The following is a 13,256-nucleotide window of genomic DNA, read 5'->3' as shown; positions in this document are numbered from 1 at the left end:
CACCAGCCTCATGACGTCCGGCAGGCTGCGGCCGAAGATTGGAGTAGTGATCGACAAGATGCAAGCTGAGTTTAGTGAAACTGTGAAGATGACTCGTTGGCGCTCGTTGGCGCGTGGCGCACATGACCTAGACTTTGTTGAACGTGAAGAGATCTACTGAGACGCTCAACAAATAATGCCTTATGCTGTTTGTTGTATCCAGTAATCAAGCTTTTCTCAATGGTCATTCGCTTGTCTAGCCAGGAACGCATTTACTACCTGTACCAGGAACTTCTCCTAGGTGTCTGCCTACATTCGTACCACTGTTGTTGGCAGACCGCAGTCAATTGATAAACCGTGCCCTCCCCAGCTTCTCTTGCATGGGCCAGTGCTCAGTGCTCCACACTAGCGACATATTTCTCCTCCTCTCCTCTTCTCCTCTTCAGGCTACTGCTGCAACAATCCCTGTGAATTATTGGGACTGCTATTTATGGTTGAGTCAACTTGTTGTTTGCCTCTCCCACAGTCTGTTATTAAGCTCGCCGTCCGCCGCCGATAGGGAACTTCAACCTTAACAACTCTCCGCTCTCGCTTTCGATCTCTACCCTTTTGCTTCTCTGCTATTTAGCCACGAAACTCCTTTTCCAGTGTATGGTATATTGCCATCGCACAAACACGTCCATCATGTCCGACGACGAAGCCCGCGTTCTTCGTCCTCGTCCGCAGCGTGTGTTCCGCGTCAACGACTCCTCCGGATCGTCTACTCCCGCAGAGCCCTCGAACACGGGCACCCTGACTCCCAAAGAACCTGGCTCGGCCGCTATCAGTCGCAATGAGTCTATCATGAACCTCACATCGCCCACTCTTTATGGGATCTACTCACCCACGGCTTTCGAAGGTGTCCGCGATGAGGACAGTGCCTGGGGAACAGAAGCAGACCCGAATGGCCCAAAAGTTCCGCCCACGCTGGCTAGGAACAGAACAGAGTCTGCTGCTGTCCTCCGCACCAGGTCGCGTCTCAGTCACGGCCTGTTCCGCGGCGTTATCCTACCGCAGACAATCAGGAGCGCGCTGCTCTTCGCCTTTGGTGTCGTATACGGCATCATCACCATTCATCTACACGAAAACCACTGGATCACACCGGTTAAGCTGGAATACACTCATTTCTATGGCTCATGGGAATATTTGGGATTCTGGGGCTTAACCGGAGTCGCCATTGGGAATGTGCTTCCTTGGCTGGATTCGTATCTAGACGGGGCTGTTGCAGAGGGGAAGCAGTCGGGCAATGATTCCGCGGAGCTTGCTCTCTCATGGTCTGCGGTAGTTCGCAGTGTCGGAGCTTTTGTGGGGATTGCATTCGCCATGGTAAAATCCCTCCCATGTCAACTGTTTCCAGAAACACTAGCTAACATACGTATCTGCTTCCTACAGCGTCGCACACCATGGGAGTCCACAACCCAAGCATCTCTTACACTGGCCCTTGTCAACCCTGTCTTGTGGTACCTTATCGACCGCACCAAGACTGGCTTCATTCTGTCCACGACCTTGGCCATCGGCGGAATGGGTCTGTTGCTAGGCCTGAAGCCTGACTTGATTCCAGCAAATGAGTCTTCCGCATCAACCATCCCTGCCCTCAACGGTACCGGTGCGGAGGCTACCCTGGTATCGGGGCTCACACAGGAGAGCATGGCGGTCCGGACGTGGGTTGCGAGCGTTCTATTCTGCGCGTGTGTATGCTTTGGAAACATCGGCAGACAGCTCGCCGGGTCTCGTCGCGAAACCTTGAAGTCGTGAATGTATTCTCGGCCGAATACTTCAAGGTCTCTTTTCTATCAGAAACCAAAATAAGTTTCATGATCTGAAGGTCTCTTCTCTTATTAATGTCAGATGTTCTGCGCGCGTGTTGTATGTCTTCATAACCCCAGTCCCGAGAATTGAAAGCAAGATACGAACAGCATACGTCCACTCCGAACGAGATTAGAAGTCTCGTCAAGCTAGTGAATTTTCATAAGCCAGTGTATTACGCTACGAAGCAATCATAAGGTCTTCTTCCTGAAAGAAGGGTGTAGAACCAATCATTGCAGTCCCTCCCATAGAGCCGGATGGCCTGGCAGACACTGCACCCAAGATCGATACTCTGCTTTGCAGTCTGTCTCCATTCTGTATGACGATTTCCGTACTTCATAGGTCCCTATCCTGAAGATAGTTTCCTTTGTAGGAACGCTTTTTGAAGAATGTGAAATTTGCGTTGTTCATGTAGAAGAAAAGAAAAAAGAGAACGGCGCAAATTTCGTGCGCGCGGTTTTGTATGTGCTGTGGTGGTCTGTGCGTACTACCATCACGTGCTAGCTTTGCCTGCTGGCGAGTAAGTGCACTGGGAATATCTGTTAGTCAGCCTGTTATGTAGAGCATGCATGTCAGAAAAGCGCTAAATGAATCGGATAGCACCCTATACTAAGCGACTGAATGAGATAACACCCGTACGAAATTAAGCCTAATATAGTATAGCGCCGCGTCTCAGCTAGTAAAGGCGGCCCCGCCAAGAACGCCCTGTAGCCAATAGGAATTGGCGGCGGCCAACGTTATTTCCTCACCACCAAGGCCTTCACCCTGAGATCTCTTCGCAGTCACTAAGTTGCCAGAACGCGCTCTGAATAGCCTCAATTTCCGTTTTAGGATCGAGCTGGCGGGCGTACGAGGCCTCCGCAACATCCACTGCAGCTCCCGCTACGACCGCTACAATCTCCGCTCTAAATAGCTTCAATTTTGGCCGTGTTAGGAAGGAACTGGCAGGCGTACAAGGCCTCTGCGGCGCAAAGTCTAAAACGAATAATTACCCCTTTTTGAATTAACCAATGAGATTCCTCCATTGTATTAATGTAAATTCAACTTTTAAAAGTTCGGAATAGCTTCAAAATACGCGGTTTAGTTAGTATGATCGAGGGTGCTAGTATGATCAAGGGTGCTATTTCGTTCAGTCGGGGGGTGGCAGTGGAGAACAAGTTTACTAATAAATTACTAGGCAAGTTGTGTGACGAGTCCAGAACGGCGCTATTTCAAGGTGTTATCTCAATCAGTCGCTTAATATAGGGTGCTATCCGATTCATTTAGCGGTCAGAAAAGATGTGGGAGGACTCCGAAAGCGGCCTGCCCCGCGCATGGAAGAACGAGGGAGAATGGGCCAATTCGTACGGTAAGGAGTGTGAAAAGAATTGATTGGAGCTTATATACTTCAAATTTAGTCAATCTAAGCAATCATTCTGTTCAATTCCTCCTTGTCAAGGGCTTGTCATCGAAAAATTGTACAATTGAGGGGTAGATCATAGTGGGGAGCTCCTGACTGTCCGATCTTTTTTACCTTTCCTTTTTCCTTGATCGGCCCTGGGTCTGACTTCTTTTCTTCCTCTGGCATTCAGAAATCCGTTGTCAATATCTCAAGATGTCTCAAAAAAAGTCAGGTAAGTCATTGAGGATACTCATCTCTGCCTCCGGCCTAAATTTCCCCAATCTGCATTCTGGAACTTCCCCAGCTCTCTGCCAAGTATAGACCTGGGTCAAACTGTGTCCCCACAGTTCACATTTCCCTGGCTTCTCTGGTGTGTCATGAAGACTCTGGCTGACTCGAATGCCCTTCTCTAGCTATTCTCTCTGTCTACGACAAGACCGGTCTTCTTGACCTGGCAAAGGGCCTCGCCAAGCACAATGTCCGCCTGCTCGCCTCCGGTGGTACCGCGAGGATGATTCGGGAGGCGGGATTCCCAGTTGAGTGCGTTCTCATTTACCGGCTTTCATGATTCTCCGCCATGGGGTTGTCGACACGGTGGAGGATATATCGATGGGCTTGTGCAGTTGCCGGCGGCTGACAGACAGACACCAGAGATGTTTCAGCTATCACCCACGCGCCTGAGATGCTCGGTGGTCGTGTGAAGACCCTCCACCCTGCCGTCCACGGCGGTATTCTTGCCCGTGATATTGAGTCCGACGAGAAAGATCTGGCCGACCAGAACATCGCCAAGGTCGACTTCGTTGTCTGCAACCTGTACCCCTTCAAGGAGACCGTTAACAAGGTCAACGTCACCATCGAAGAAGCTGTGGAGGAGATTGATATCGGCGGTGTGACTCTGCTCCGTGCTGCCGCTAAGAACCACTCACGCGTTACCATTCTCTCAGATCCCCAGGATTACCCTGAGTTCCTTAAAGAGCTCGAGGCTGGTGAGATTACTGAGACCAGCCGCCGATCCTATGCCCTCAAGGCTTTCGAACACACTGCGGACTACGATACCGCCATCTCTGGCTTCTTCCGCAAGCAATATGCTGGTAACGGCGAGCAGCACCTCTCTCTCCGCTACGGAACCAACCCTCACCAGAAGCCTGCCTCTGCTTGCATGCCTCAGGGCAAGCTACCTTTCAAGGCTCTCAACGGCTCCCCTGGATACGTCAACCTTCTGGATGCTCTCAACGCGTGGGCTCTTGTCAAGGAGCTCAAGCAGGCTCTCGGACTGCCGGCTGCTGCCAGTTTCAAGCACGTCTCCCCGGCTGGCGCCGCTGTAGGTGTCCCCCTTAACGAGAAGGAGCGCAAGGTCTACATGGTCGACGATATTGCTGGTATTGAGTCCTCCGGCTTGGCCCAGGCTTATGCTCGTGCTCGCGGTGCCGACCGCATGTCCAGCTTTGGCGATGTCCTCGCTCTCAGCGACGTTGTTGACGTTACCACCGCTAAGATCATCTCCCGCGAGGTCTCTGACGGTGTCGTTGCCCCAGGGTATGAGAAGGAGGCCCTCGAGATTCTGTCCAAGAAGAAGGGTGGCAAGTACCTTGTCCTTCAGATGGACGACTCCTACGTTCCTGCTGGCGAGGAAAGCCGTACCGTCTACGGTGTTCAACTTAACCAGCACCGCAACGATATTACCATTTCTCCCTCCAAGACCTTCAACAACATCATCGTTCCCAAGGATCTCAAGTCTCTTCCCGAGTCCGCTCTGAGAGATCTTACCGTTGCCACCATTGCCCTCAAATACACCCAGTCAAACTCGGTCTGCTACGCCCTGAACGGTCAGGTTGTCGGTCTGGGCGCTGGTCAGCAGAGCCGTATCCACTGCACACGTCTTGCTGGTGACAAGACTGACAACTGGTGGATGCGTTTCCACGAGCGTGTCCTGAACATCAAGTGGAAGGCCGGCACCAAGCGTGCTGACAAGAGCAACGCCATTGACCTGCTGTGCTCAGGCCAGACCCCTCGTAACGAGATCGAGCAGGCCGAGTACGAGCGCGTTTTTGAGGAGGTCCCCGCGTCATTCACACAGGAAGAGCGCGAATCCTGGCTCAAGGAGCTGGGCGAGGTTACCGTCTCCTCGGACGCTTTCGTAAGTGCACCAACCGTACCACCATGATCTCCAACTAACCTCTCGCTTCATAGTTCCCCTTCATCGACAACGTTTTCCGCGCCGCCCGCTCTGGTGTCAAGTACATTGCTGCTCCCAGCGGTAGCCAGAACGACACTCCCGTCTTCGAGACCGCGGAGAAGCTCGGCATGATCTTCGTCGAGCAGGGCACTCGTCTCTTCCACCACTAGACTTTCAGAACTTGGATGAGCCTTCCCTTGTAGAAGGCAGTAGCAAGGTAGCCTACGTACAGAAAAAGAATACCCATGGATTCAATTGCCCTGCCTGTTATATGACATGTTTGTAACGACTTTATTGTTTCGATTGCTTAAGGATCGCAAAATGAGAATTGATGCTATCAATTACTGTCTAATTTGGCCTGTGAGATGTTGTATACAGTGATGTAAATGAAGCCTACCCCATACACTAGGTAATTGAGATAATTAAAGCAGATGTTCGGCCGCTAGGGTCAGTATGTGATCTCTTCCAGATCTTGTAATAAGACGAACGTGACCACAGCTGTGGTAGAGAATCAGACTTCTAAGGTGAATCTTGAGGAGAGGCTCAGATAGAATACAGAGAGATCTTAGTCTTAGGAAGCTTTTTAAATCAGAGCTGTTTCTGATATCTTGGTTCGGAAAGCTCTCTAGGTGTGGAGCGCCCCTTGCTTAACGGCAGATGTCACTCATGATCTACTGGAGCCTAGGTTGCGGAGACACTTGAGAAGAACACCTGCTAGTATCTCCAAGCATCTTGTATGGAGGCAAGTCAATATCCTGGATTAAGACCAAATCTATAACCTTCAAAGCTCGTCGCCCACTAGTTCGCGAAGAAGCAAAATAATTTTCCTAAGTGATCCGCCAGTATATATTTAGTTCACTTCAAGCACATAACTGCTCCGCAAAGCTGGCTTGAGCCCAGCGCTTACATACATACAGAGACACACACTCTCTTCCTCAATGAACTGCCAGAAGCACAGGACATAACCTGTTCGCACCCCCAGTTTGCACCCCCAGTTCGCACCCTCAGCTGGTCTTTGGTGGTAATTAGGGAGAGCTGGGTATAGTTCTTGGCTCTAGAACCCAACTTCACCATCTGACCTCAAATCCCACCATAGCTATCACAAAATAGAATTGACAACTCGCTCACCAGGTTTCTTGATTATAACTGGATTGAAACTCAGATTATTTGACTTTATCAGTCACCGTTTGCTTCACTGGAGCTGAAACTAGCTCAGGCATTGCACGTGCACGTGACGGCGGGTAAGCGACACCTCAGCAACCTCCTGAGGTCACTTCGGCTTCCCCAGTGTCAACACCTCCCATCTCCGTTCCTCAATTCTCCACCACCTTCTTCCTCCTCCCCCCTTCTTACCTTTTCTTTGCCAATTCTCAATCTGTTCTTCTACATACATCTCCCTTCTTTGTATTTCAGTCGATTGATTTGCGCGGCGTTTCGGGTGGTTAGGTCGTCCTGCGGCCCTTGTAAATATGGCTCCTCTTCCCATTAAATTCACGGAGCTCATTAATGTGAGCCCCCTTTTCTCCGATAGCTTTCTCTGTGGAGGAGTCCGGGATGCTAACGTCTGTTTTCTTTCCTGCAGTTGACGAATGCTGAAATCGCGGTATGTGCTCTTGCGATCTAGCTCCGTGGCCTCCGCCCCGTGCCGTCGACGCTATTGTCCAACTCCGCCGCGCCTCCTGCCGGTATACCTGCTAACATCAAGTGCCAATAGCCGGCTTCGATTGGTTTCAACACGTGTGTAAGTCTAATCTGAATTGCACTTGTCCTATCCTGGTATCTTTTGTCCCGATAGCTAACCTCCATACGTCATACAGACTCTAGAATCGGATCACTTCGTCTGCGTCCGCCAAAAACTCAATGACGAAGATAAACCCCAGGTTATCATCATTGACTTGAAGAACAACAATGAAGTCATTAAACGACCCATCAACGCGGACAGTGCGATTATGCACTGGTCCAGGAACATTATCGCTCTCAAGGCGCAGGGCCGAACAATTCAGATCTTCGACCTCTCAGCCAAGCAAAAGCTCAAGTCTGCGGCCATGAACGAAGATGTTGTTTACTGGAAGTGGTTCAGCGAAAAGAGTCTGGGTTTGGTGACGGAAAACTCGGTCTACCACTGGGATGTCTTTGATCCCACCCAGTCTCAGCCAATAAAGGTCTTTGACAGGCTTCCGAACCTCAACGTACGTACTCTCACGATTGCCAATTGCGAAAGTGTGAGGTTCAAGGGCTAACAATATCTTACTCAGGGTTGCCAAATCATCAACTACCGTGTAAATGATGAGGAAAAGTGGATGGTCGTTGTCGGAATCAGTTCGCAGCAGGGCCGTGTTGTTGGCTCGATGCAGCTATACTCCAGAGAACGCGGGATCTCACAATTCATTGAAGGACATGCGGCCTCTTTCGCTTCAATTCGAGTTGAGGGTTCGCCACTGGAGCACAAGCTCTTCAGTTTCGCCGTGCGGACACAGACTGGTGCCAAGTTGCAGATCGCTGAAATCGATCACCAGGAGCCGAACCCCAGATTCCAGAAGAAGGCCGTGGACGTATACTTCCCTCAGGAGGCGGGCAGCGACTTTCCGGTTGCCATGCAGGTATCTCGCAAGTACGACATCGTTTACATGGTCACTAAATACGGTTTCATCCACCTTTATGACCTGGAGACTGGTACCTGCATCTACATGAACCGGATATCTAGCGAGACGATATTTACCACTGCTCCTGATTCCGACTCCGCCGGTCTCATCGGCGTCAACCGCAAGGGCCAAGTCCTATCTGTCAGCGTCGACGAGGACAACGTGATTCAGTACTTGATGGAAAACCCGGCCATGTCCGGTCTTGCTGTCAAGCTGGCCTCCAAGGCAGGACTTCCCGGTGCCGATCACCTCTACCAGCAGCAATTTGACAATTTGCTCGCCCAAGGCAACTACTCCGAAGCCGCCAAAACCGCCGCAAACTCCCCTAGAGGGTTCCTGAGGACGCCGGAGACCATTAACAAGTTCAAGAATGCCCCGCAAACCGGCCAAATGTCTGTCATCTTGCAGTACTTCAGTATGTTGCTGGATAAGGGAACGCTCAACAAATACGAAAGCATCGAACTTTCCCGCCCTGTTCTCCAGCAGAACCGGAAACACTTGCTGGAGAAGTGGATGCGTGAAAACAAGCTGGAGGGCTCCGAGGAACTGGGTGACATTGTCCGACCATATGATATGAACCTCGCCCTGAGCATTTACCTTCAGGCCAATGTTCCTAACAAGGTCATCGCCGGTTTCGCCGAGACTGGTCAATTTGACAAGATTCTTGCCTACTCCAAGCAAGTCGGATACCAGCCAGACTACACTCAGCTTCTTCAACACATCGTTCGCGCGAACCCGGAGAAGGGGGCTGAGTTTGCCACTCAGCTCGCCAACGAAGAGTCCGGCGCCCTCATTGATCTCGACCGTGTTGTGGATGTTTTCCTCTCCCAGAACATGGTTCAACAGGCCACTTCTTTTCTGCTGGATGCTCTTAAGGATAACAAGCCCGAGCATGGCCACCTTCAAACACGTCTACTGGAGATGAACCTTGTCAACGCTCCTCAAGTGGCTGATGCCATTCTCGGGAATGAGATTTTTACGCATTATGATCGTCCCCGTGTCTCTCAGCTCTGCGAGAACGCTGGCCTTATTCAGAGAGCCTTAGAAAACACCGAAGACCCTGCCGTCATCAAGCGCAACATTGTCCGCACAGATCAACTCAGCATCGAATGGCTGATGAACTTCATTGGTCGTCTGTCTGTTGAACAGACTCTCGACTGCATGGACACAATGTTGGAGGTCAACATCCGCAACAACTTGCAAGCAGTTGTTCATATCTCTACGAAGTTCTCAGACCTTCTTGGACCTAGTCGTCTGATCAGCCTCTTGGAGAAGTACCGCACCGCCGAAGGTCTCTACTATTACCTTGGCAGCATCGTCAACCTCTCCGAGGATCCTGAGGTCCATTTCAAGTACATCGAAGCTGCTACTGCGATGAACCAGATCTCTGAGGTCGAGAGAATTTGTCGGGAGAGCAACTACTACAACCCCGAGAAGGTCAAGAACTTCCTCAAAGAAGCTCGTCTGACCGAACAGTTGCCGCTTATTACTGTCTGTGACCGATTCAACTTTGTCCATGACTTGGTCTTGTACCTTTACCAGAACCAGCAATACAAATCGATCGAGGTCTACGTGCAACGCGTCAACCCTTCGCGCACCCCTGCTGTTGTTGGAGGGTTACTCGACGTTGACTGTGACGAGAGCATCATCAAGAACCTTCTCACTACGGTTGACCCATCTGTAATCCCTATTGATGAGCTCGTTTCTGAGGTCGAGAGCCGCAATAGGCTCAAGCTCCTTCTGCCCTTCCTTGAGGCCACACTTGCTACTGGTAACCAGCAGCAGGCGGTCTACAATGCTCTCGCCAAAATCTACATTGACAGCAACAACAACCCAGAGAAGTTCCTCAAGGAAAACGATATGTACGATACTCTGGTTGTTGGAAAGTACTGCGAGAAGCGTGATCCCAACCTCGCCTACATTGCTTACCGCAAGGGTCAGAACGACTTGGACCTCATCAACATAACAAACGAGAACGCCATGTACAGGGCACAGGCTCGTTACCTTGTTGAGAGAACGGATCCCGAGATTTGGTCTTTCGTTCTCAGCGAAAACAACATGCACCGCCGGTCTCTTGTTGATCAGGTTGTTGCCACTGCTGTTCCGGAATCCACTGAGCCCGACAAGGTGTCCGTCGCCGTTAAGGCTTTCTTGGAGGCCGATCTCCCCGGTGACCTGATCGAGCTTCTCGAGAAGATCATTCTCGAGCCCTCGCCTTTCAGCGACAACGGCAGCTTGCAGAACCTCTTGATGCTCACTGCTGCCAAGGCCGACAAGGGTCGCCTTATGGATTACATCCATCAGCTTAACGAATTCAACCCGGATGAGATCGCCGAAATGTGTATCTCTGTTGGCTTGTACGAAGAGGCTTTCGAGATCTACAAGAAGGTCAATAACTACATTTCAGCGGTCAATGTCCTCGTCGAGAACATCGTCAGCATTGACCGGGCGCAGGAGTTCGCTGAGCGCGTTGAGCTGCCTGATGTCTGGAGCAAGGTTGCCAAGGCTCAACTGGATGGCCTTCGTGTCTCTGATTCGATTGAGTCCTACATTCATGCCAACGACCCATCCAACTACAACGAAGTCATTGAGACTGCCACGCATGCAGGCAAGGATGAGGACCTTGTCAAGTACTTAAACATGGCTCGTAAGACACTGCGCGAGCCCGCCATCGACACTGGCCTCGCCTTCTGCTATGCACGCCTGGATCAGCTCGCAGAGCTTGAGGACTTCCTACGAACGACCAACGTTGCTAATGTAGAGGCTTCCGGTGACAAGGCCTATGAGGAGGGCTACCATCAGGCGGCCAAGATCTTCTACACGAGTATCTCTAACTGGGCTAAGTTGGCCACAACATTGGTACACCTTGAAGACTACCAAGCGGCCGTCGAGTGTGCCCGCAAGGCCAACAGTGTGAAGGTGTGGAAGCAGGTCAACCAGGCTTGCGTTGACAAGAAGGAGTTCCGCCTTGCTCAGATCTGTGGTCTTAACCTCATCGTCCACGCGGAGGAGTTGCAAGATCTCGTTCGACAGTATGAGCGCAATGGGTACTTTGATGAGCTGATTGCTGTGCTTGAAGCCGGTCTGGGACTGGAGCGGGCGCACATGGGAATGTTTACTGAGTTAGGCATTGCTCTTTCCAAGTACCACCCCGACCGTGTCATGGAGCATCTCAAGCTCTTCTGGTCCCGTATCAACATCCCCAAGATGATCAAGGCCTGCGAGGATGCTAACCTATGGCCGGAGCTTGTTTTCCTTTACTGCCACTATGACGAATGGGACAATGCTGCTCTCGCGATGATGGAGCGCGCTGCCGATGCCTGGGAACACCACTCCTTCAAGGACATTATCGTCAAGGTTGCCAACCTGGAAATTTACTACCGTGCCCTCAACTTCTACATGCAAGAGCAGCCGCTGCTCCTCACCGACCTGCTTCAGGTGCTCACTCCCCGTATCGACGTCAACCGTGTCGTCCGCATCTTCCAGACTTCGGACAACATTCCTCTGATCAAACCTTTCCTCCTCAACGTCCAGTCCCAGAACAAGCGGGCGGTTAACGATGCGATCAACGATCTGCTGATTGAGGAGGAGGACTACAAGCTCCTCCGCGACTCAGTGGATAACCACGACAACTTCGACGCCGTGGAGCTTGCCCAACGCCTGGAGAAGCATGACCTCATCTTCTTCCGCCAGATCGCGGCGAACATCTACCGCAACAACAAGCGCTGGGCTAAGTCAATCGAACTATCCAAGCAAGACAAGCTTTACAAGGATGCCATTGAGACGGCGGCTATCTCTGCCAAGTCCGAAGTGGTCGAGGAGCTTCTTCGCTACGTATGTTTTCTCACTCCCTTATTATATTTTCAGTTTTGCTAATCTTATGATAGTTTGTGGACATTGGTAGTCGCGAATGTTACGTTGGCATGCTCTATGCTTGCTACGACCTGATCCGTCCCGATGTGATCCTGGAGATTTCATGGCGCTACGGTCTTCAGGACTTCACCATGCCGTTCATGATTAACTTCCTTTGCGAGCAAACACGTACCATTGAGATGCTCAAGAAGGATAACGAGGAGCGGAAGTCGCGGGAGGTGACACAGAAGAAGGATGAAGACAACACACCCATTCTGGGCGGATCGAGACTCATGCTGACGCAGGGTCCAGCAGCGCCAGCACCTCCCGTCTACGGACAGGCGAATGGAATAACGCCGCAGGCTACGGGGTTCCGTCCTTTCTAGAAGCGCGTCTTGATGTTGTATTTGAGGGGTAAATTTTCTTTTCTTTTTTTTCTCATCATGTGTATCTCACTATTTTTGATACGATCTCGATTCCTCCCTGCGTCTTGTGACCTCTGGACCCCTTGCCTGAGGACGCATTACTAGTAGTTAATAGCATTTCCTGAATTGATGTACAACGCCGAGCGTGGAGCATACAATAAGAGTAACCAAGCGTAACCTGGGAGCGGTGCCAAGGGGATGTGCGCTGCAATAATCGTCACGATGTACAGAATCGCAGATAAACACCGAGCCTTGACCGAGGCCAAGAGGGAGGGCCAAGGAGGTCAAGAAATTATTGGATGGGGAGGGCGTAGGGGATCCATGGACGGTGGGTGAAGCATATTTGGGAGGCTTCCGGTGTGATGATCTGGGAAGGGAGATGCAGTCCAGACAGGGTTGGGAACTCTTGTCCCGTCTTGGGAGATAGAAGATGTGGATACGGGAGGACGAAGCAGAGCAAGGGACAGGATCACGAGACCTGTTCATGCGGCACGAACCAGGCTGGACGCATCGTGGATCTTTTTTAGTGCGACTCAATCAAAACTGGGGCAGCGCAATGGAAGGACCGAGGCCCGGAGCATAGCACTCCTACTCCGGCCTTTTGAGTGGCCGGGAGACCCATCCGTTTCCTCTTCGGGACGCAGCAGCTACTACCCATCATTTACATGATGTTATTCGCCTGGGGATAGAATATGGGGAGTATTAGCCCGAGGGCCCGAGGTAGATAGACGTGCAAGACAGCTGAAGTTCCTGAAGCACCCGAAGGCTCGGTTATTGTAGGCTGTCGAGGACAAAAACACATGGGAGGGAGGAGACTGAATTGCGGAGGAGATAGACGTTGAGTGATCATGAGCTCATGGCGGAGGAGAACACGCCGGACCATGGAGAAAAAGAAACGACTACTCTTCAAGAGCTGCCCGGTGTGCCGGTGAGCAGCTACCAAGATTTAGATATAT

At 51.3% G+C, this 13,256-nt stretch overlaps 3 protein-coding genes across 3 annotated transcripts; all 3 read left to right on the top strand.

The window, feature by feature from the left end:
* Window positions 1-663: 663 nt before the first annotated feature.
* On the top strand, window positions 664-1,773 carry DSM5745_11314 (INSIG family protein; the record flags this gene model as incomplete). The annotated part of the gene is made up of 1 exon (XM_026753330.1): window positions 664-1,773. One exon carries the CDS (start codon window positions 664-666, stop codon window positions 1,771-1,773), a length of 1,110 nt encoding a protein of 369 aa, XP_026598103.1.
* Window positions 1,774-3,418: 1,645 nt separating this feature from the next.
* On the top strand, window positions 3,419-5,551 carry DSM5745_11313 (phosphoribosylaminoimidazolecarboxamide formyltransferase/IMP cyclohydrolase; the record flags this gene model as incomplete). The annotated part of the gene is made up of 4 exons (XM_026753329.1): window positions 3,419-3,437; window positions 3,619-3,745; window positions 3,857-5,342; window positions 5,396-5,551. The coding sequence occupies 4 exons, from the start codon at window positions 3,419-3,421 to the stop codon at window positions 5,549-5,551; spliced, it is 1,788 nt and encodes a 595-aa protein (XP_026598102.1).
* Window positions 5,552-6,850: 1,299 nt separating this feature from the next.
* DSM5745_11312 (clathrin heavy chain) lies at window positions 6,851-12,261 on the top strand (the record flags this gene model as incomplete). The annotated part of the gene is made up of 6 exons (XM_026753328.1): window positions 6,851-6,889; window positions 6,964-6,984; window positions 7,096-7,122; window positions 7,199-7,570; window positions 7,637-11,857; window positions 11,911-12,261. The coding sequence occupies 6 exons, from the start codon at window positions 6,851-6,853 to the stop codon at window positions 12,259-12,261; spliced, it is 5,031 nt and encodes a 1,676-aa protein (XP_026598101.1).
* Between the last annotated feature and the right edge of the window lie 995 nt (window positions 12,262-13,256).

The sequence above is a fragment of the Aspergillus mulundensis genome (assembly GCF_003369625.1).
Source record: "Aspergillus mulundensis strain DSM 5745 chromosome Unknown scaffold_24, whole genome shotgun sequence".
Lineage (NCBI taxonomy): Eukaryota > Fungi > Ascomycota > Eurotiomycetes > Eurotiales > Aspergillaceae > Aspergillus > Aspergillus mulundensis.
Note: the sequence above shows the minus strand (reverse complement) of the source record. Positions and strands in the feature narration are given on the sequence as shown.